Genomic DNA, 24,956 nt, shown 5'->3' on the forward strand with positions numbered 1-24,956 from the left:
CCACAGGGTATCTCTCTCTTTCCATGTGTTGCCTATTGGTAGAGCATGTAATGATATTAAAAAAAAAACCATCTCCAATAATAAAAAATTCACATTTTAAGTATTAACTTATAAGCAAAAGTTGTGTTAAGATGAAAGAGTTTACTGTACTCAAAGTATTTTACTCATCTCCTGTTCAGAAGAATTTTGTCAACTTACAGCTGGTTTCCACTTGCTAATGGACGGTTATTCATTATCTTCAGTTACTTTATAGTCATATGTTATAATAGTAATGATAGTTGTTGGTTATCTAGTATCTGCTTATACTTTGCCAAAAATACCTGATTCTTGAAAATGTTCGGCAATTATGGAAGCTGTTGCAGATCTTGTCTTTCTTTCCATTTTCTGTGTTTTGGTAAGGTTTGAAATGACATTTTTTTGGTCCGGTATCAACTTCAGTCCTGAGACTAGCATCCATATGCAGACAATGGAATGCATGTGAGGCAACAAAATGGAGGTATAAGCAGTAGCTAGATGTAGCTGTCATCTTATCGGGCTGTCCGGATATTATAATGGTTAGGGGAACTGACTGCAATACCGAAGAATCCAATTTCGAATCCCGGAGAAAGCGTCGATATAAATCATCTGTCTTAAAAATGTCTAGTGCTCGCCATAAGAATAAAGAAAAAATCTTACTTCATAACTAGGCAGAGACAGGCTGCAGAGAATAATATTCTGTTTCATGCCTTTCTAATGCTGTTATCAAGCAGCACCCAGTGGAAATCCCCAAATCAGATACTCATGGGCAAAAAGATGCTACTAGATTGTGGTGTATTGGGGGGAGGATCTGGATAACAAGTACCTAAATAACTGTACTAATTTAAACTTTTTTCAATTTAGTTTAATTCCTAGCTCTTTAGTTTTATTTTGAAACATCCTGGGAGTAATATTTATTATAAATGGTGTTCTTATATAGATACTTAGACTTATGTATCCAAACAGTGGCCCAAGGGAGATAAGTGAAAACTGTGGCCTGTCAAAAAAAGTCATGTGTGGAAGATTCTAAATGAATTAGGTTTTTGTTCATACTGCCCAACACCTAATGAGGCATTACTGGACAGGGATGACGAGAGACATTTCACATAGTGCAACTTTCACGTAGACTTTCACATAGACATTTCACATAGTGCAACTCTAGCACCCACTAGATAGACTAGGTTGCATTTGAATGAAGTAGTTTAAGTACTTCCCACTTAAACAATCAATTGCTATCGTGTATTTGTGCATGCTCCTCTAGCACCCACTAGATAGAGGTCCAATCAACATTCTTAGGAGATATAGTACTGATGGATAATGCATTCTTTTCACAAAATGAAGTGTACAATAGGCAGAACATCCATTACTGGACACTGGAAAATCCATCATGTTCTGTTGACGTTTGACATAAAATACGGTTTTTAATCAATGTGTGGTGTGGTATTTATAATTACAGGCTAACCAGCCCAATATTTTACCAGGGTATGTTAATGACTTCAATATTTAGATCTTCTGCAAGATGCAGTACCCGATTTTGTTGAGAACCTGCCATTGCTTCATCTCTGGAATGGATGGTTCCAACATGATGGCTTGTCTGTACACAAGATGCCACAAGTGAAGCAGTACCTGATGGAGGAATTCGGAGAATAAATAATTGGGTATGGTGGTTTCGAAGAGTGGCTTCCACATTAACCTGACCTGACTCCAGTGCACTTTTTCTTGTAGGGATACCTGAAACAGCAGGTGTACGCGACCGCCTCCACAAACATTTCAGGACCTATATATTACAGATTCTTGGGTCAGACTTTTCTGCAGGCTCTCATTCACTTGAGCAATGTGTTTTGGTATTCAAATTCTTTTAGAATAGTTCTGGTTTTATTTGCCGCAAATCCCATTTTGTGTCAGTTTACCACTAAGTTTTGCATTGCATAGTTTGCTGGAGGTTTTGCCAACATACTTCCAATTTTAGTCTTTTGCACTAACAATTCAGTTAGTGGTTTCAATGACTTAGGCATAACACTCAACAATGAACATGCATTGTTTTATAATTAAAACCATTTTAGGTTGCATTTGAATGAAGTAGTTTAAGTACTTCCCACTTAAACAATCAATTGCTATCGTGTATTTGTGCATACTCCTCTAGCACCCAGTTGTTTCTGTCACTTTCTCATGATGTCTTTTCTGTTTATAGTTTTACTAAATTCCAAAAACACTTTTCCATGCTTCTTTAATTCTGGCTATATTTCATTGTATTTTGTAAATAAAAATATTCACTTACTCATACTTAAACTGATAATTAGTTCCTTATATTTTGTCAGGGAAAATCAGCAAAATTAAAAGCTGAATTTCACTGGGAACCTTGATTTGAGATAACAAGAAATATGAATTTCAGAGTATGTTGAAACAGTGGTTTTATAGGTATAGGAAAATGATTAGAAAAATGTTAGTTAAAAGTATAAAAAAAGTTTAATGCAAATTTGATTTAGAATATGTGCTCCTATTAAGAGTAAGCTATAATCGCACCTTTAAAATTCACTTCTTTTGGTACTTTTGGTAATATTAATGTATGAGCACATACATTAATGGATGATTATTGTGGAAATAAGGAAAGAATATTCATTAACTTTTTAACTTGTTATCACATTATTTTAAGTTATTAGAAAAGTTCTATATAGCAAGCTGCAGTATTCAGTTATAAATTTGTATAAAGATATATTATTTATTCCTGTTTGATGTATGTTTATTTTCAGATGACTACAGATATGCATTTGCTCATTACTGGACCAAACGGGTGCGGGAAAAGTTCTTTATTTCGTATTCTTAGAGGTTTGTGGCCTGTGTATGTTGGTAAACTAGAGCGACCACTAAAAAATCAGATGTTTTACATACCACAGAGGTAAGAAAAGATATTAAGTATATATTCTGAATCATTTACATACATTAAATCAGACTAAAGGTCAATAATATCGTAATAAAAGAAATTATTGTAAAATCCATTTTTCAATAATCTCTTGCAGTCTGTCTGTTGACCCCTCAGGGGCTTACTTTTGTGAGTACGGGTGTGCCAATCCCGAGGTACCCTAGCCCTTCAAGGGATCACTTTCTTGGTGAGACGGGGGTCACGATCCTGGGTCCCTTAGTGATCTTTCCTCCCTTCCTTTTCGTATCTCCTTCTCTCTACTATATTCGTTTTTTCCCACCCTTGTAGTTTTCCCTTTCGGAAGTTCGGGCTCAAAGTGGGATCCTGTCACATCCCTTTGTTTATAGTTTCTCACGGAGAGAAAACCACCTACGCGTTTGCCATGCGTTGTGACTCGTAAGGCTGGAAAGGAGGGTCCTGGTAGTTGAGGCGCGAGGTACTATCCCCAACACACTGCTTTGGCCTCTGCTTCAGATTGAAACGGGAGGCACTTAGTTATTCCCACTTGTGTCAATCGGCTGGTCACTCGTCCTTAGGGTCAGTGGCTTGGGTATAAGCTTTTGGGAGTTCCTGCTTTTGGGAGAGCTGACTGTGGGGGCTTCAGTTTGCATATAGACCCGGTTAACCCTGGTGCAGGTTTCTGCGTCCCCTTGTTGGGCTCCGTGGTGGGTGGGGCTGCCAGGTCCGAATCTTAATTTTCCATTCAATATGTCTCATACAACTTTAATAAATACAAATGAGCATAATTTTGCATCAAAATGCGTAAAAACAAATGTAAATTCAAATCCAGATATGAATCCAACAAGCCCACCAAAATTTCTTGTCATAAATGATATCACAGGCAATCTTAAAAAGCTGTCACCATTCGTAATTCAAAAGTACATCCAATCATCAATTGGAGAACCAAAGAATATCAAACGGTTGCGCTCTGGAGATCTTCTTGTTGAAACTTTATTAGCTACTCAGTCTGCAACACTCCTTGGATTGAATAAACTTGGACAAATCGATGTTAAAGTATCAGCACATAAAACACTCAATGTCTCTTGTGGTGTTATCTCAGAGATCGACCTTTTCCATGTTTCAGAAGAGGAAATTGTCTCTGAGTTGTCTGACCAGAATGTCTCTGCTGCCAGACGGATCAAGATGCGCAAAGGTCAGTTGATTGATACAAAGCATATAATCCTGACCTTCAAGTCGCCTGATCTGCCCAAAAGTATTAAGGCTGGGTGCTTACACTGCCCCGTATGACCTTACATACCGAACCCTTTGCGATGTTTCCAATGCCAGCGCTTTGGCCATTCAAAAATGTCCTGTTGTGGGAAAATCACATGTGCACACTGCTCTGTTGAAGGCCATGACAGCGAAAATTGCAATGCTGAGCCACTATGTGCAAATTGTAAAGGAAACCACACAGCATTCTCACGACAATGTCCTAGGTGGAAATCAGAAAAGGAGGTGAGACAATGAAAGTAACAAGAAACATATTTTATGCAGAAGCAGGGAAATTGGTAGCAGATGCACAGCCCCGAAAATATTTGTCCTATGTCGGTGCAGTAAAATCCTTTAAATCCATAAGTATGCAAACAGCAATAGGCTTGCTAAATAAATAGCCAATCAAGAATATACACAAAAACAAATCACAGAAACCAGTTACATCAACAGTTAAAGCTCAACAGAATAAAGAAACAAAAGATAACCAAGGTGAAAACAGTAAAGAAACTAGGAAAACTTTAAAACCTCTCGAGGATTCCAGCTTGAGCTCCCGTGGGAACATCAGCTCCGACAGCATAGATTCTGAGATGGATGTGGAAGAGGGACTAGATGTCCCAAAACACCTGCTTCCACGAAAATCTAAAAAAGTGCACCGAAAGAACAAACAACAAACCTAATGGCCACCCTCATCTCATGGAATTCTAGCGGCTTCTACCAAAATCTTGAAAATATTAAAAATTTGATAGATTTACATCATCCTATGTACATGGCAGTTCAAGAGACTATATTAAAACCCATTCAACAAGCTAAGCTTCGGAGGCATTTTTTCACGAGGAAAGATAATCTTGCAGGTGAGCATGTGAGCGGGGGTGTCGGTGTCCTGACCTCACTTAACTATCCCTCTAGTCCAATATCTTTAAGTACAGGCCTCCAAGCTGTTGCCATCCAAGTAAATATATGTAGTTTACTTTCAGTCTGTTCTGTTTATTTGCCCCCAAAACATCATATCGCTCAACGAGAATTAGATGACCTAATTGAACAACTGCCTAAACCCTTTATAATCAAAGGGGACTTAAATGGACATAGTCCACTCTGGGTAAGTAGAGATAGAAACCCCCGAGGCAGACAAATTGAGCAAATGATTGAAGATCATTGCCTTTGTCTCCTCAATAACGGTCAAAACACCTACTTCCATGAGCCTACTAGGACATTTCACGCTCTAGATCTGGCTATCTGTTCACCATCTCTCCTGCCTTTTTTACGTTAAGTGTCAGAAATGACCTCTACGATAGTGATCATTTTCCCATTTTTGTGTCTATAATGCGAGATGGAGTAAATCCCATATCAAGATCTCCCCGTTTTATTCTTATTAGGGTAGACTGGGAACTCTTTTCGTCTCTTGCAGAGATTACAGAAGAGATGGTAAAAGATGTGCCAATCAACATAGCTGTGAAAGCAATCACAGATTTCATCGTTCAAGCAGCTACGGTCTCTATTCCAAAAACATCAACAAAGCTTCCTAAGTACGCAAAACCATGGTGGAACCATGAATGTCAAGATAAACTGAAACAACAGAGGAAAGCTTGACAAGTTTTTTATAAACACCCCACTTTGTCAAATCTTATTACCTTCAAGAAAGCTAAAGCAAACGCAAGAAGAGTGAGGCATAAAAGCCGGAGGGATTTGTGGATGTCCTATGTGTCTGGAATATCAACCTCTATGTCTAGTAAACGAGAATGGGAAAGAGTTGAAAAAGCATGCGGACTGTACAAAGACCGCTCACTTTCCTTTCTGGAAAAAGATGGCCGAGTGATCAGTACAACAGAAGAAATTGCGAGCGCGATTGGTGAGAATTTTGCTGCTGTTTCTAGTGGCAGCAACTACCCACCGGCATTTCTTTCTGTTAAGCGACGCTGTGAAAAAGCAAATTTTCCATGTTTGAGCTAAGTAGAGAATTGATGCAGACACGCAGATCAAGCCCGGGTCTCGGTGGTATCTGTTATGATATGCTGAAGCATCTGTCGTATAAGTCTTTGGTTGCCCTTCTTACCCTTTTTAATCGAGTGTGGAAGGAGCACTTCTTTCCCACTGCATGGCAGAGAGCTGTTGTCATCCCGATAGCTAAACCTGGGAAAGACCCGAAAAATCCCTCGAATTACCGACCAATCGCTCTTACAAGTTGTGTTTGCAAATTATTTGACAAAATGGTAAACCATCACCTAGTCCATTATTTAGAAAAATACAAAATAATCTCACTATATCAGAGTGGTTTCCTTAAAGGTAGAACAAGTATGGATAATATGCTCATGTTGGAAAACCTCCATCCGTAAAGCCTTTGTCAAAAGGAATCATTTAGTGTCAATATTTTTTGATATTCAAAAAGCTTATGACAAAGCATGGAGATAAGGCATAGTATGTTATCTTTACAACAGTGGCTTGCGTGGCAACCTGCCAATTTTCATAAGGAATTTCTTGAAAGCTAGATTTTTTCAAGTAAGAATTGGCTTATTGTTATCAGATCTGTTTTGTCAAGAAGAGGGTGTGCCTCAAAGCTGCGTTCTTAGTGTTACTCTTTTTAGCTTAAGAATAAACTCTGTCTTAAGAAAACTTCCTCCTTCCATTTCAGGTTCACTATATGTTGATGACCTGCAGATAAGTTGTCAAGAGGCAGATATGAGATACGTGGAGAGACAGTTGCAGATCGCTCTGAGTAGAATTCAGAAATGGTCAGATGGTGAGGGCTTTATATTTTCAAAAGAGAAGAGTGTATGCGTGCACTTTTGTAAAAAACGGAACCTTCATCCTGAACCTGAGCTTTACCTTCATGGCTCGTTGATTCCAGTTCTGTCTGAAGTAAAATTTTTAGGTGTAGTGTTTGATCGTAAGCTTACCTTTCTTTCTCATGTGTTATATTTAAGGAAGAAGTGTTTCAAAATAGTAAATCTACTAAAAGTACTATCGAACACCTCCTGGGGTGCAGAATGTGGCTCTTTACTTCGTATTTACAGATCGCTTGTACGCGCCAGATTAGACTACGGCTCAATAGTATATGCATCTGCACAGCCTTCTGTTTTAGTGAAACTTGATCCCATACATCATCAGGCCCTGAGAATTAGTTTGGGAGCTTTCAGAACGACTCCTGTCCAGAGCCTATATGTGGATTGTTATGAGCCGTTGCTTCAACTACGGCGTGAGCAATTGTCTCTTTACCAGTATTTCAATATTATGTCACAATCTGGGCTTGATGACTGTCACAAACTTCTATTTTCTGCACAACCGCTTAACGTACTTCCTTTCTTAGAAAGAAAGAAATGCTGATAGAAAAATTTTGCTTGTCTGATATCAAGGTCCAGGCAGTAAAGTATCTAGAATTCCCACCTTGGTATAATCCTAAAATTGAGCTACTGAATGTTTTTTAAGATCTTAATAAGAGTGACACTAACGAGGTAATATACAGGCAAGTTTTTCTAAAGCATAGAGATGAATACAACACTTTTACTCCCATCTATACAGACGGTTCAAAATCTGCTGGTCATGTAGGAACCTCCTTTGTATCTCAGAACCACACTGAAAGCAAATGATTTCAAAATGCATGTTCTGTATTTACTGCTGAATTAACTGCTGTGTATATCGCTCTTACATTCATCTCTAAACAAATCCAGAAAAAATTTATAATTTACACAGACTCTTTAAGTACTCTAAAAGCTTTAAGTAATTTTTCTGAGACTCGAAATCCTCTGCTAGTAGACATTCTACTAATGCATAAAAAAACTAAAGAGCCAAGGATATGATATTCTTTACTGCTGGGTCCCTGGACACGTCTGCATGAAAGATAACGAGCTGGCAGACACAGCTGCAAAGTCTGCAATTGCTTTGTTGAATCCGCCTGTTCCTTTTAGTGATATCAAAATAGCAATCAAGCAGAGAATCTCAACTAAATGGCAGTTATTCTGGGATGATAAGGTTTTGAATAAATTGAAAAGTGTCAAACCTAAATTAGAGTACTGGGAGACAAACAGAAACCGGAGGGATGAGGTAATTTTAACATGACTTCATATCGGTCACACTCGAGGCCATGCATGGTTATCTGTTGAAAGCCGAGATTCAACCTGTATGTTCAAATTGTAATGATGTTTTAACTGTTCATCACTTTTTAATAGAATGTCCAAATTTTAACAGACTTCGAATGAAATACTTTAATGATTCTGACTTGCCTCTAGACCTTATAATCGGAAAAGAAGCCAATACAAATTTATTTGAGTACCTGAAAGGGACAGGTCTTTATAATTTAATTTGATTTTATCTTGCTGTTACACGTTAGTAATTTAATAAAATATATTTTAAATTATTTCATTTTTTAGAATTTTACACCCAACTTCATCTGAGCATTGATCATTTCATAAGTTTTGGATTTTATACTTTTGTTTGATTTTAACCCTGTCTGTCTATTTGTATATATGTCTGTTTTGTCTATCAGCTGTGTTTTAAGTGTCTGACATGTGGTTCGGCGCATATAACCTCTTAGGTTAGTGCCAGAATATGGACAAACCAACCAACCAACCTTGTCTGTTGATGTATAATATTTTATATTAAATTTAATGAATTAATCTCATTCTTTTTGCAAAGCATAAAAGTGAATTAGTACTTAATTAAAAATGTATATCATATTAAGATTTGTTTTAGCTTTTGGATAGGTTCAAGTTTTCATTTTCACATAATTTTTGGATAATGGGGTCATAACATTTATTCACAAGCAAGCACTGCAGAAAAAATACTCAATTTAATTGTTGTTTCTGAAGTGAAAATAATAAAAGTTTATACCAATATATATGTCAAAAACTGAAATTAAATCTTTTCATTGTTAGAAGCAAAATTAGTGACTTTAAATAGTAAAGTTTTCAAGATAGTAAAAAAATATTTTCTTCAATGTATCTATAATTTATGGAATATTGGTTTGGCTTTAAATTTTACTTCCCCCTTCAAATAATTGTAATCATTTTTAATATATACTTAATTATACTATTGGGTACTCTGAAAAATTATGATACATTTTTTCTATATTCTTCAAAGATCTTTTATATAAAGAACAATGCTCAATCAATAGGGCATTGCCCATTTTGTTAAATAACTTTTTGCTTTCTTTTAATGAGCTTCAAAATTACTCATTCACAAAAGAACCCAGCTTTATAAGCGAAAAACTGAACAAGGTGTTGATTTATGGCCTCATCTAATTTAAAAGTTATACTAGGAAAGGAATTTTGAGAGCGGCGAAACAAGTGAAAGTCCGAGGCCACAAGTTCAAGCAGGTATGATACATATGGTAAAACATTTCATCCAAACTCTAGTAATTTTTGTCAGGTTATCAAACTTGTGTGTGGTTTTGCATTATCGGAATGGAATGCAGTTCATAGGTGATTAATGAGCTCTGAAAGATGGAATCACTGAAACCGTCCAATTTGTGACAGCATGCATTCAGACTGATTTATTGGCTTGTTGTTAGGAGCTTGGACCAAGATCACACATATTTGATCACTGACAAAAATTAGTGGACTTTGGGTGAAAAGTGCTGCCTCATGTATCATACTCACCTGATCTTGTGCTCTCAGACTTTCACTCGTTCCACTGTCTTGAAAATTTCTTTCGTGACATAACATTCAGTTCAGATGAGGCCTTGTTCAGCTTTTTGCCGATCTTTTGTGAATGAGGAATTACAAAGTTCATTAAAATAAATTAAAAATTTATCAAACAAACTGGGGAATATGCTATTGATTGATCGTTGTTCTTTATATAAATAAAGGACCTTTGAAGAGCATAGAAAAAATGCATCATGACTTTTGAGACAATTAGATATTATACAAAAATATTTAATGAGTTATATATAAATTCACAGTAATCTGTATATCAGTTTTTGACCATTGGAAGGAATAACCAAGCTAATTGATAATTCATCTTATGCTTAGCTAGTAATGAACTGAAATTTAAGTGCTAATAATTCATTATACACTGGTGAAATAAATTAAGAGAATGTTCATATTTGATCTATGATCGCCAGAACTACTGGACAGATTTTAATAAAATTTGGTGTGAATATAGGTTGACATAATACAAACAAAGTAAACATTCAAGAGTTATAATTGACACATATGTTCATGTGTAACACTAATGGGAGTCTGAAGGTCTGGAACAGCAGTTGCAGAAGACACAAAAGAAAATGGATTAATGTAGAAAATGGGGTATGGTCCCCTTTTACAGTCATACAGGCCTCGTAGCGTGATGTCATACTGGAAATAAGGCAGTTCATCAGTGCCTGTGGCAATTGGTCCCACTCATTCAGCAACGCAATTTTGAGTTCCTTGATGGTTCCCAGAGGGAGGGTTGCGAGTTGCAATTGCCCTTCCCAGAGCATCCCAGACATGCTCTATAGAGTTGAAGTCCGGAGACCTGGATAGCCAATCCATCCGGCAAATATCCTCACTCTCGAGAAATTCGTCGACCAGAAGAGCTCAATGCGGCTTCCCGTTATTGTCCCGTAAGCTGAACTCGGGGCCCACTGCACCTCGGAAAAGGCAAACATAGGTCTCCAAGACCTCATCCCTATATCTCAGACCAGTCACAGAGAATCTGTCAAAGATGTGTGCAGCCATTCAACATGATGCCTGCCCAGACCATCGCACCACCTCTGCCATAATTGTTGATTTCGCAGACATTGCAGGGTAGGTAGCAGGCGGTGTTTAGGCTAAAACGGTGAGCAGAATGGTCACCCATTGCTCCATACTCCAATCACTATGCTGACTGCACCATGCCAATGGACTCTTCTGTCTGTAGATGTGAGCGGGACGCAAACAGCTGGTCTTCTGGCAAACAACCCTCTCTCATTCAGTCTTTTGGAAACCGTCACCCTTGTAAAATGGATTCCTGTGGCTGCATACAGGTCGTGAGAGATCTGAGGAGCTGTAGCCTCTCTGTTACATCTCGTTAAAATGGACGAATAGTGATCTTCTCTGGCCATCGTGGTTCTTAGACGACCTTGCCCGGGCTTTCTCTCGATAGATCCAGTATCCTGGAACTGTTTCCATGGGTTACACACGATGCTGGGTGTTAAATTAAATTCTTTGCATATCTGGACTTTCGATCAGCCTCCCCACAATTTGCCCCCTCATTCCATCATCTAAACATTGCTGGTTACTCATTTTTACTGTTCCGATGTGAATTCAACCGATTGCTGCAAGATAACACCAAGAAACTCGCCGAGGTGTGCCAGCGTCTTACCCTCCACGCACTTATAAAGCCTGTTTTTCTGCTGGCTTTGCCTACACACACGTGTACGCTTACGTATTTCTCATACAAGATTTGCATTTTTAGCTAGAAGCAGTGGCTTTTCCTTCACTTCGGTTCTTTTCATGCAACATAGTAAAATATGCAAATTCTCTTAATTTATTTCACCAGTGTACATGTTTCAGTTCTGCAACTGCTAAAACATATGTTAATGTTTCATATTTCTTTTAACAAATCAAAAAGTGTCTAGTATTTTCTTCTGGGTATTTTAACCTTGTGAATATTTCAGTTTTTTTTTCCATAAATAATAAGGTAGTGGTCTAAAAGAAAATAATTGGACGTAATATTATATTCTAAATATTAAGTATGGTCAAATATTTTATTTTGTTCATTGAAGGTAAACATCAGGTATACAGTTAATTATATTAGGCATCAAGAGGAATAATTCCAGCGGAACATGTTATCTTGAACCACATTCCTCTGTTGAAAATACAGGATCTGACAGCTAGTGGAGTCAAATATAAGTACAGTAATCAGTCCAAAAACATTTTATTTCACAGCATGTTTACAACATAACTTGTGGTGCAGAGTGCAGTGCTGGAAACAGGACAATGAATAATAATTGATGTTCAAAGTGGCACTGTAGGCCACTTCAGTCTGCAGCTTTCAGTGATTAATTGCAAGTCGATCTTTGCAAAGGTAATATAGACGCTACCTCTTTGGATATTGCTCTTGGTAAATGCACTATGCTAAACATATACTGTTTTGCCTATCAGAAAGCACTGATTTTTATAGCAAACCATTTAAAAGTTCTTTGCTTGTCTTATGAAAGTTACCTATGTTGAAGATTCTATAAAGAGACTCTTTCAACAAATTTTCTTAGTTGTTTTTTATAATCACCATATAAGTACAGTTGTTTCCACTGAGATGTTGGCCTGCAATGTGTGGAGGTGCAAAAGATTCCATACTGTGATGTTCCTGATTCATCACCAAGACAGAAAATTAAGATGGCCAATGCCATGAAATCTAAGTGTACGCTCTGGTTTTAGTTTTCTCTTTCAAGGAAAGAAGGCTAAAAAATTCATGTAGAGTTGGTAATTGTATACAAGATTATAGCCCCATCATAAAAAGCAGTTCCCATGTGGCATTTTAATTTCACCATGACCTGATAAATTTATAAGGAAACAGTAGCTGAAGAACTCCTTCATCAGTAACGAACCTCAAAATGTGTGGCAGATTTAGGTCGTGGTCTTGGAAGATTGCTGTATCCCACTCCAACAGAAGCTCATAAGGTCTATACAGTCAAAAGTCATTAATTCGGACACCCATAATCCGGAATGATCTATAATCCGGACCTCAAAGCTAAAAACTTTCTGCGCATGCGTCGCATTGACACATGCGCGTAGGTGTTTACGCGTGCGCGTAAGACCTTTACGACTGCGCAGATGCGTGTGCGCAAGTGCAGAATACATTTTCGCGTGCACGTTTAATGTATAACAACGGTATAAGCTAAAATTATCTATTTCTGATGCTAAAGCAAAGTTTAAAGTTTAAAGAAATTGAACATTTAGCAGTAGTAGCAATGAAAGCTCCCTGAGATATGTTGTGCAGACATTGAAGACAATAAAAGCTTTTGAACTTAACCAATTTATTAACAATATAATATAGAATAAAAACACAAAAATAAATGTCAACAATATTAGAGTATTAGGAAAAACACAACATAATCATCATTCATCAAATATTTTTACCTGTACTCCAAAACACTGGCATTCTGTACAAACAAAAACAAAAAAAAAATGAAGAATGTCCTAAATAGTGACTATGCAGCCTAAGAATAAAGCTGGCTATCCATTCAATAAATCCATAATCAATGGTCAAGAAAACACCTGAAAAATTTAAATGTGAAAACACTTAAAACCGGCCTAACTCCGTTTGCACAAGGAGTCGTCGCCGCTCACGTATTTTTAATTCCGTCCTCATTAAAGAAACATGGACGCCGCCCACGGCAGTCACTCACAGGATAGCCCCCGGAACCGAAGAACTTCAATCTGGAACCATCATCTCGCAAACCGGAATCAAGGCATCCTTTCACCGGACTGCATGCATCCCTTGAAGGGGCTGGAAACCGCTCACTCACCAGCCGGGAAACCAGGAACTAGAAGGGTTGAGCCAGAGCGACGCGAGATACTTATAGCAGAAGTAGGAATGACGTCATCTCACGGCAACCAATCAGCTATCGGCATGAATCCGCTTTTCAGATGACGTAATGTTTCGTTTTTGCATCTCAATTAGGTTGAAACAGTCCATTCTCATTGCAAACAGTGGCTTCAAGAAAAGAAGTAGAAGTAACTACTATATTATATTAAAATAAGGACTAAACTAAATAAACATTTCAAGGAGGAGAGATGATGCAGTAAAAGGTTTAAAAATAAGCTATATTTTCCAACAATTTCAGTTAATGTTGATGATTGCGTTGTTCCTTAATCTTTGAATTGGCTTATTATTTTTGGCAGACTGTAAGAGCAATGTTATAAAAGTAAACTTTAACTTTCGATAATGTCAAAGAGAATTTCCGATGCTGGATCTCCCAAAGGATCTACAAAACGAAAGTATGTTTCGATGTCCATCAAACAAAAAGTGGAATTGCTGCAAAAAATGGATAAAGACATGAAGAAGGTGACAGAGAGGTTAGTGAAAACGAAAAAATTTCGATTGACAAGTTAGTCGGTATTCTCGGCACAGCAATTGCGGGACTTGAACTGCGGAACTGTGTAACTGAACAAGAAATTATGTCTGTTTATAGAATTAAAGAGAAAGTATTATCACATAAAACGAAGCAACTTAAATAAATTACATTGAAAGAAATGTTTAATAAAGTAAACAAATAAATATTAAGCTTTTTTTTTTTTTTTTTTTTTTTTTTTTTTTTTGTAAATGTTGATACCCTTTAGATCATAATTGTTCTTTATTTTATAAATTAAGGTTTCATGTTTTTAATTTTGGAATTTCTGCATGCCATCTTACGAGATTTAAACTGATGATTTATAATCCAGAAAAATCGATAATCCGGAATCGCCGAAGTCCTGACGAGTCCGGATTAACGACTTTTGACTGTATAAGCCATCATTTGCAACGACCTACATAAGTTTGTTCAGATGTTAGAGGCTGCCGTACAATGGGTGCCACTACTTCTCACACCATTTCAGAAATTTTGCTGCAGGTATGCAGTTTCTGATTTTTCAGATCTGCGTGAATATCATGAGAACATTGTCTCGGCATCGTGGATATATATATATATATATATCTCTATGATTACAATATATATATATATATATATATCCATCATTACATTACAACTAAATTCCAGAGTTGGCAGAGAAAGCATACTAGTTATTGTTCTGAAAGCGCAATTTATCCTTAAAACTCATGATTGGTGCATTTTAAGATGAAAATTTTACCAGATGTCATCATGTCCAAGTAGTACTGCAAATCATCCTGAGGTACTTCTTTCCTGTATTAACAAGGTTGTAAATTGTGCACAGGTTGTAAATTGTGCATGTTATCTTGAGCAGGAAATATATTCACATCCATTCTGTTTACATAAGTTAATTACGTCCAAGTGAATTCTTTTTGTCCCCATGCTTTAAAGAGTTTGTTATACAAATTCTATATCTTGGGCAATAAGAAAGTTATCTTCTTGGTAGAATGCTTTCTCAGCTGCTGAACAGAGCAGTTCTTTAACTAAGGAAGCCAGCATCATTGTTCTCCATCAATTGGAGAAATTTGTTACTCTAAATTTAACATTGAGAAGTAGGGCTGATTGTACTGTTGCTGTACTAAACCAAAATTTACTTCTCTCATGGTAATTATAAAGTCTCTATAATTCCTCTTTCTCAGTGTTGATGGAAAAAGCTGCAAAAATATGCCTTAATCTTATAATGGAACAAAAAGGGAGAAGAAAAAGAAAAATTGTGCTGCCAGTTGTTGGAAAATAGTAATTTTGGCCAGATACCAATAATACAGGGGTTTTAAATTAAATAGTGACAACTTAACCTTGAAACTCGCAGAAGGGCGGGCATGTGCAAATAGGATATGGGAGCGGTGAGGTGGCGCTGTTGTCGATGTGTAGAGTGCAAAAAACAATTGATCTGCTTAGAAGGGTAGTTGCTGTGTGGCGTTAAAGTGAGGAGTTTCATTTCCATCGCTCTAATGCATGTTTACAAAAGGTGATCAGCGGTCGTGATTTGAAATCGAGATTGCAATGGCAAAAATGCAACAGAATGCTATCGAGGATTAGTGGAAGCCTGTGGCACAAATGCTTTACCGTATAGGATAGTAGCACGATGGTTTCAAGAATTTCGTTCAGCTTGGAATGAGACTGCAGATTTGCAACGCACATTCCTCAAGAGCAGATTGACATCCTGAGCAGTCTCCTTACCATAGACTGCCAATGGACTGTCCGAGAATTATCCTAAGAGGTTGGTCTGAGTCATCAAACAGTGTGGAGCATAATGAAGAAATCTCTCAACATGAGGAAAATTGCTTCTAGCTGCTTGACTAACCGAAGTACAGAAATGACACCGGTATGCACTGGCTGGCACCTACTTGGAGAGATAACCGCAATGAAGGAGACGCATTTCTGCAGCGTATTGTCACCATTGATGAGACATGGGCACGAGCCTATGAGCCTGAATTAAAGCGTCAATCAAATGAATAGCGTCACGAAAGTTTGCCACGTCCACAGAAATTTAAACAGGAACCCAGTGGGGTGAAGGTTATGATGATTATGGCATACGACTGGCACGGTGTGATTCTTACACATGCTCTACCTGAAGGACAAACTGTCAACGCAGCTTACTATTGCCGATTTCTACAGCACCATCTGCCTCCGGCTATGCGAGGCAAACGTCCACGTTTATTGCACAACAATCTCTCTATCGTATTGCATGACAACGCTCGTTGCCATGTTGCAAACAATGTCACTCTCCTTTTGCAACAGTGGCAGTGGGAAATCCTGGAACACCCTCCCTACTCACCCGACATGAGTTCTCGTGACTGTTTCTGTTTCCGAAGTTGAAGGAACCCCTCCAAAGTCACCGATTTCATGATGTTTCATCTGTACTCCACGCAGTAGGGCGCTCGGTCGCTAACATCAACGAACAATACCTTGCCACTGGTCTACAATGGCTTCCGGACATTTGGCAAAAGATTATAAGCTTTGCTGGTGATTACATAGAAGGAGTGTAATGCAATTGTACTTGTAAGTTCATTAAAAATTGATTTACCTATGTTGCCATTACTTAATTTACAGCCCTCGTATATTTTTTTATATACCATTGGTCCTATAAATGATTCTCAAGCAATGTGCTTAACAACTTGTTTTTAATTCCTGAATTGGTCTGGGTATTAAATTCATGTGATCTTTATTCATGTTATTGAGATTCCTTAAGTTTCTAATTGCTTGGTGATATTTTTTTAACAGGCCTTACATGTCTCTTGGTACACTTCGCGATCAAGTAATTTATCCTCAGACCCTGGATGAAATGACAGCTGAGGGTGTGACTGATGATGAACTTTTCAAAGTTTTAGGCATAGTCCATCTACAACATATAGTGTTCCGTGAAGGAGGTACGTAATGCCTAGCTTTTGGTTGAAATGTCTGATCATATTAATCTATATATCTACATAAAAATGGTGTTTTAATGTTATATATACACTGGTGTGAAAAAATTAAGGACATCATGGAGAAATTAACATAAAAGCAAAACAAGGCAACAAACCTGACTAAAAGGCAAATTTGACAGATTTGGGACTAATGCAATAGGCATCCACATATGCGATACATTGTTTAGTGGGAGGAGCATTGGAAGGGGTGTCACATTCAAGCAGTATATGCTTAGTGTAGTGAAATTATTGCATAGTGTAAAGTAATTTCAGTGATACTGAGTTGCTACTACTGTTTGATATAGCCAACAGGCAATCCAGGAGACATCATCAGGATGATTACCTGAGGTGGTAGTCATTGGGAAGTTGGAAGAAGGTCGAAGTGTGATAAGTGCAATAGAGAAATTTGATTGTGATCATGCCTAGTATAGTTTCACAAGGCTGGAAAACCTTTCAAATGGCAGGAACAGCTGTTTGGGTGCTCAGCAGTGGTCTCCACAAGTGACAGTGGTGGTAGACAACCAGTATGTTGTTCTGTTGCCGAGAAGGGACAGGTGGCAAACAGTAGGAGATATTGCAAAACAATGCAATTGACTATTAAATGGCCAATATAACATTTTAATATGGCCAGGAGGGTGCACAAATATGGTCTATTAGCACTAGTATGGTGTGTTCCATTAATGTTTGTTAATTGGAGATGTTGGTTTTTGTGATGCCGGGAACACAAGAACTGGACATAACAGGAGTGAGGTTGAGTGCTCTATGAATAAGAAGCAGTTTAGTTTAATGAAAAATTCTAGATGTGTACACATCTAGAGAGAGAAGGGAGCGTGCAGTCACCCCTCCAGCTTCATCAAAAGGAACTATTTCGGAGATGCCGGAGTTCTCATTTTAGGTGGTATGCTTGGTAGCTGTATTGACTTCCACATCTCTTACAGAGTTTCAGTGACTGGTGTCTGCTGTTGTACCGAGGTTCTCTTGGGTCTGAAATCTCTCTTCACGAATGACAATGTTACACCTTGTAAAGTAGCTGGCTGTCACAGAGCTCTTGAATAATGAAGATATTCAATGCACCAGATTCATCTGCAAGATCCCCAAGCCTGAATCCCATAGAACACATGAGACCTTCTCAGAAGATGCTTGGTGGGATGTGACTAACCGCCAGCAATAATTTTACAGCTGAAATTCATGCAGCAAGAAGAATGGGCCACGATGCGTCAACAGCTCCTTGACAACCTTGTCCTCAGCACGGACAGATGGTATTTTCTGCTTTGCAGACTGGGAGATCATGTACCTTTCTTAAGACTGATTTTTCTTGTAGGCATTTGTCATGTGAACATTTCTGTCTTCTCTTCAGTTGTGCTTGAGTTCTTTTCAACAAATTGGCTTTTATCTTTTTTATCCCTTGTTTGGGTGGCTTTGGTCACTTGTGCCGTATTTTCACATCTTGAAGATCTTATTATATGGTTTTGGTTTTGTTCAATGCAGAACACTTCTACATAATATGAAATTCAGAAACCCATCCCAACCTTAAATTTTGCACACCAGTGTATGTAACAATTTAACTGCCTATAAATTGCTGGTATTATATTCATGAATTTATTAGAAGCAATTTATTTGTTTTATTTCTCCTAAGGAATGCTTCAGTATAAAATATTCATTCTGTTTTTCATGTAGTTGTGAATTCATTTGTAAAGATGTTGTGGCATTAGGTTAAATATTCCATCGACATGAGGTTATAGCTTAAAAGCCATTTATTGTGAAAAACATGTTCTATGTAATTTTAAAGTACAAGGGTGACCCAAAAGTCCATTAATGTTTGAAAAGATATATTTGAAAGGAAATATGAAAAGGTATATTTGAAAGGAAATATGAAAAGGAAGTATAGTAGGTAGAAAACTGACCCACATACTTGAAATATTGTGGGGTTTTATTGAAAGCAAAAAAAAAAGTGCTTAAAATGGCCAACCCATGGCATTTCATATAACCAAAGCAATAATTAGCATAATAATTGATTTTTAGCAAAGGCTATGTTCTTTATAACAAAAGTTCAACATGTCAGCCGTCATTCATCAACAATACCTGTAGTCGAGAGACAATGTTGTGAACAGCACTGTACAGCATATCTGCAGGTATGGTGAGAAATTTCCATCAGATCTTGTCTTTTAGCACCCTTGATTAGGTAGGACAATTGCAGTAGACTTGTGATTTCATGTAATAAATAATCACACATATTTAGATCTGGAGACCTGAGAGGTCAAGCATGACGGAAGTGGCGGCTCAGCATGCGATCCTCACCAAACGATGTGTGTAAGAGAGAAATGTGTATGTGTAGCAATTTTGGGTAAAGTGCCATCCTGCATAAATGTCATATCTTCCAGCAGGTTTTTATCAGTCAAACAAGGGATGATGCAATTCTGTAACTTATCAGCATACTTTGTACCCATCACACTGAAGAGTTTGAATAGCAACCAGAACCACGAATTTCCTCAAAGAAAAAGGGTCTGATCACGGTTGATATGATAAATCCACATCACACCATTACTAACACCCAGAAGCAAGGATAGAAAAGTGACAGTCATAAAGAGACTGATTCTATATGTCACTACAGCTCATTTCATACATGATTCTCATGCGGCATCACTGACATTTTGCTGCCCATTGCCATATGTTGGCCCTTCCCTCCCCCCCTTTTTTTTTTGCTTTCAATAAAACTCCTAGTTATTTCAAGTATGTGTATAATTGTTTTGCCTTTCTACGTACATTATTCCTTGAATTATTGAATTTTCAAATGTTAACGGGCTTTAGGGTCACCCAGTATGTATAATCAAGTATATCACATAACATTAGGTATAAGCTATGTAATCAAATTTGAACTGACAAAATTTAATATCCATTTGATGATTTGACTTTAATACTATAGATTTTGTAAAGGCTATGTATTTTGCGAGGCAAACAGACAGCCTCGCCTCTTCCATAATAAGTCATTCTGCTGAAGAAAAGGCATGTGAGTTCTTTTAACAAGGAAAAAAGCTATTTTATTCAGTATAATTTCTTCTTTTGATAGTGAGGCAGATGCAAAACTTCTTGGTACATTGATCATTTCATTGCTCTTTGTGCCAGAAGGTACTGGGAAAAGTCATTTACTTAATATTGTAGCATTCGACTAAATACACTGCTCAAAACAATTAGAGGCTATTGTGAGTTAATAACCATATAATCAACAACTTTTTGAACAAAAATTAAAAAGGAAAGTTATACCATTTACAAAGTTAGGAATATGCAAATTTATGTCAAAAACTGTGTGTTTTAGATTGAACAGTTTGGGGAAGCCGGAAATGTTTGCCAAAGATCTGGACAAGGTTGTACGCTTGCAAAAACACAAAATGAGAATCAGAACTCTGTTGGCTAAAAGAAACCGCACTGTGAAAGCCATTTTCTTGCAATAACACGTTTATTGGTCTACTAGTACCAGAGTTTCTACTCAAAATGTTCAAAACCGACTGCACCATGTGGGTTTGTATGCTGCAGATCTATGGTTTGTGTTTCTTTCTCACAGGACCACCATGCTGCCCATGTAAGATGTGAGTGCACGAGCATCTTAGATTGGGAAGAGAGGAGTGGAGCAATGTGCTCTTCACAGATCAAGTCCTTTTGAACGACCTGACAATAGGTGAGTTCTTATCTGGAGAGAAACACTCCTGCATTTGTGCATGGAAGTGTCGAATTTGGCAGATGCGGGGCCAGTGTTTCTATCAGTGGACGCACAGACTTGTGCATTATCAGGAATGCTGAGCAATGTAGGGATGATATCCTCAGACTTATTGTGGTCCTTTACGCTGCAGCAGCCAGGGATGAATTAAATCTCATGCATAATAATGCCAGGCCATATTGTGCTTAACTAGTGGGCAACTTCCTTTTCAACAAAGGAATCCTTGGAATGGATTGGCCATCATGTTCCCAAGATATGAACTCAACAGAACATGTTTAGGTCATTCTGTTGAAAAGGGTTGCTAGTCATGTATCACCCCCAGAAACAATTCAGCAGTTTGAAAGCTGTCTTCTACAGGAGTGGGAGCGAATACCCCTAGTCCATTAATGATAACCTCATTTGTTCCATGCCTCGGAGGTGTGCAACATTGCTTTTGATCAGGAAAAAATACGCCCTTTATTGAAACACATTTATATCCGAGAAATCATATTTTTGTTTGTATAATATACACAAATTGTGCAATTTTTGTTTACTGACAAATAGCGTCAATAAAATTTAATTATTCCTTGTCTGTTGCTTCTTTTTCTTTCCTCATCTCCGACAACACCTATACATCGTATCGGTTATCATTTCCTCATCCACAGTTTATGTCAAAAATCGTAATATCCCGTAATTTTTTGAGCAGTATATTATTATATTACTGTCATGATGCTGCTAGTGGCATGTATCAACAAATATAAGTATAAATAAAAAGAATTTCTTCTGCCATGGCTGAGCAAGTTTAAAACACTGTCATGTTTCAAAAAGGAAGAGAAACATAGCAGTACAAAACCTGAAATAGGCAAAACAGCAACCTAAATTTAGACATAGATTTTGAATAAAACTTTATTAATTTTGAAAGTGATCAAATTCAGATCCCTCTTCTTCAGGAGAAAACAGTTCTGCCACTGTTCTGCAAAATTCTTTGCTTCTGAAGAACAGTGGCCTGTTTTTGATTGACCTTGCAATCTATAAAGTTTTATTTGAAATTTATGCCAAAATTTAGATTACTCTTTGCCTGATTTTAAGTAACCTGTCAAATTTGCTTTGTATTGAATTCTGCAGCAAAATTAATTTTAAATGCTCAAATTAAGATGTACCATGTTTCTTGCCAGCTCATAGTAACATCTGACATGCTTTATAGATTATATACTTTAACAGTATTTCCACCTGTTTAATGTTAAAAAAGAATTGAACTTTCAGGACATACTGCTTTTCCTTAGATATGCAGGTTTTTCATAAAAAAAGGGATGAAAAAGAATGGCATATATATCTGATATCATTGTGGTTTGAGTACTTGCGAAGGAGAGTTCCAAAAATTTTGTTTCCTAAAAAGAATGATGCAGATTTAACTTTACCTGCATGTCAAGTAATAGAAACAATAGGTCACATTAGTCATGCTTCTGAATGTGTGGAATGAGCTGGAGTATTGCTTATACTTTGCTTGACATACAATTATTGACTTGCAAGTAGACATGTGCTAAAACATTTAGTTCTTTCAAGCTACTGTCCTTTTTTCATCACTTTTTTCGAAGATACCCTATAATGATGAGCAGATCCAGTTTTAACATTAATATTCTGTCATTTGTATGATATGCACTTTGATTTTATTTCCTTCCTCTCTTTGCTGCAATGTTGTGCTGTTCCCTTTGGTGTATCTAAATACGTTTCTCAGGGCTGAGGTGAAGGATTGCAAGTTCTGTCTGTGAATGTCTTGTCGTAGGGAAATATTTCGCAGTAGCATTTTCATTCTTTCTGAAACATTACTATAATTAAACCTTTTCAAGCAAAGAATTTTATTTTTATTGTAAGAGTAATTAAATTTTAACCCCTTAACTGCCGCGGGCGTATATATACGCCTTGCTCAGCCAATGCGTTAACTGCCCCAGATGCGCAGCCGATGCGTTAACTTTGCGAATAATTTTAGGTGTAGCAGCACAAAGCAAATGATAGCAGTTTGGAAGGACGTATATATACGCCCGGGGCAGTTAACGCATCGGCTGAGCAAGGCGTATATATACGCCCGCGGCAGTTAAGGGGTTAATGCTGTCTTAAATTAAAGATGATTTTCTCATCTATATAACTAGCAGTGCAGTGTTTTCTATAAAAAATCATTTTTGTTTTCATTATTATAGGTTGGGATACAAAAAGGGATTGGAAAGATGTACTTTCTGGTGGAGAAAAGCAAAGAATGGGTATGGCCAGATTGTTCTATCACAAGTAAGTTAGTATTTTTAGTTGTGAATATAGGAAGTCTATGAAACATGTTAAATTTTGCTTTTGAATAACTTTTTAAAATTTTTAGGATGGAAATTTACATTTTTAATTTACATTTTTAGGATGGAAAAATTGTGAAAAACTAGGCATTAGTCTGAAAGCTTTAGGTGCTCTAAAAATCAGTTTAAAAATTTTATAAAAATTAAGTCATGGACTGAATCAAAATAAATATTTCAGGCCAATATTAAAAATATTAAAGCACTTTTTCCTTTGTTTTGGAGCACATATGTCTTGTGAGGTATCTATTAGTACTGCGCTTCTAGCTAGTAATCTGTCTATAAGGATTGGTGTGTTTGTGTGGAATGAAATGATTGCCAATCAATATGGTTACACATTGCTAAATTGTCTTTGGACTCTAATGGTTGGTATTTTCCATTGTTATAGTGCAGGCAGATTGTACCTAGTGTTGTTAGTAATTGTCTGATCTTATGTTAGTAAACACTACACACAGTGCTGGCAAAGGTTATCTGGCGCCCGCCTGCAAAATCGCTGAAGTCCCCCCCCCCTTTTTTAAATTTTTGTGTAGGAGATAGAAGTTTTGAAGAAAGCATTTGTTAATTTTTTTAACAATTTATTTTTCTGCTTTTTATATTTGCAAATTTTTCTATAGTTTCTTTTGCATCTGTCTGTAGACAACTGTCATTTTCAGCGGCAATCAACAAATGTCTTAGAAGACATCTTATAGTTTCCTTTGTCTTTCCTGCGATATACTTGACCGTAAATATGTCTTGATCAATTTTAATTTAGAGAATGATCTTTTGCTACTGTTAACACCAATAGGACTGCTAAGTAGTATTCTCAATATGATCTTCAAGTTCGGGAAGAACAAATTATTTGACACAATTGAGGTTAGAATATTGAATGGGTCATTCATACTGGCTGTAAAAATGTCTTTCAAAGCTACTTTTTCGTCATAAAGTTTTTCAGCATTAATATCTTTCTCACCACACTGTAACAATTTTTCTAATTTACTGCATTTTATTTTCAAATTTGCATTATCAATTTCTGATAGAATAAAGGAAACTAAAATTATCACAGTGATGTGTCATTGCATCAAATCTTTCATTTATTGAATGCCAAAGCGATATCCAGAATTCTAAAAGACATTTGCCCTAAACTTCTCTTCTAGAGATTGAGGGTATTCGTCAGTATGTTTGTAATCGAAGTGCCATTTCTTTTTCCTTCGACGGCCTGCTTCAACAGTGGCTCACCAGTGGCTCTGGCTCACCATCCCCTTCTTCACAAAGTTCTTTCACTTTCTTAAAAATACTTTTGAAATTGATGATACTTCTATATTCTTCTATCAGTGTTTTTAAGTTACTTATTGCCTTTAAAACTAGTGTAACACTCAAACCCTTTTCTTGCAATTGTTTGCTGATAGGATTTATTCTGTTAAGCACATCATGCCAAAGTATCAAGGAACAAATAAACTTATAATCCTTGATTTTGGCATACAGATTTCGTGCTTCATGTTGCACTTCTTTTAAAAAAGCATTCACCTTCAGATATTTCAGAAAGAGCATCATAAATTTCTCTTAGTGGATATCTTAAAGGTCAAATTTCTTCAAATTTGCTGTCCCATCGAGTGTTTGAGAGGGGTTTTTAAGGTTAAACAGGAAATGTTTTCCAAAAGAACGTCCCATTGCTTAGGACAAGAAGAAAATAAATTGTATAATTCTTGAATTGTTGAAAAAAACTAACTGTATCTGCATTCACCTTTGCTGCATTGTTAATCATTAAATTTAAGCTATGACTGGCACAAGGAATATAAAACAAACGAGATTTATTTTGAAGATCTTAATTTAAGACCATATTTCTTCCCTTTCATATCTGCACCAT

At 36.9% G+C, this 24,956-nt stretch overlaps 1 protein-coding gene across 1 annotated transcript in view; it reads left to right on the top strand.

Moving 5' to 3' along the window:
- Nucleotides 1–24,956, top strand: part of Abcd1 (ATP binding cassette subfamily D) — a 99,218-nt gene that overhangs the window by 33,002 nt on the left and 41,260 nt on the right. Inside the window, exons 6-8 of the mRNA XM_035364985.2 lie at nt 2,766–2,911; nt 16,908–17,053; nt 22,976–23,060. Coding sequence (XP_035220876.1) covers nt 2,766–2,911; nt 16,908–17,053; nt 22,976–23,060 — 377 coding nt within the window. The remainder of the gene's footprint in view (nt 1–2,765; nt 2,912–16,907; nt 17,054–22,975; nt 23,061–24,956) is intronic.

Source organism: Stegodyphus dumicola, chromosome X1 (assembly GCF_044657685.1).
Source record: "Stegodyphus dumicola isolate Sdum_Otavi_A_Nest chromosome X1, ASM4465768v1".
Lineage (NCBI taxonomy): Eukaryota > Metazoa > Arthropoda > Arachnida > Araneae > Eresidae > Stegodyphus > Stegodyphus dumicola.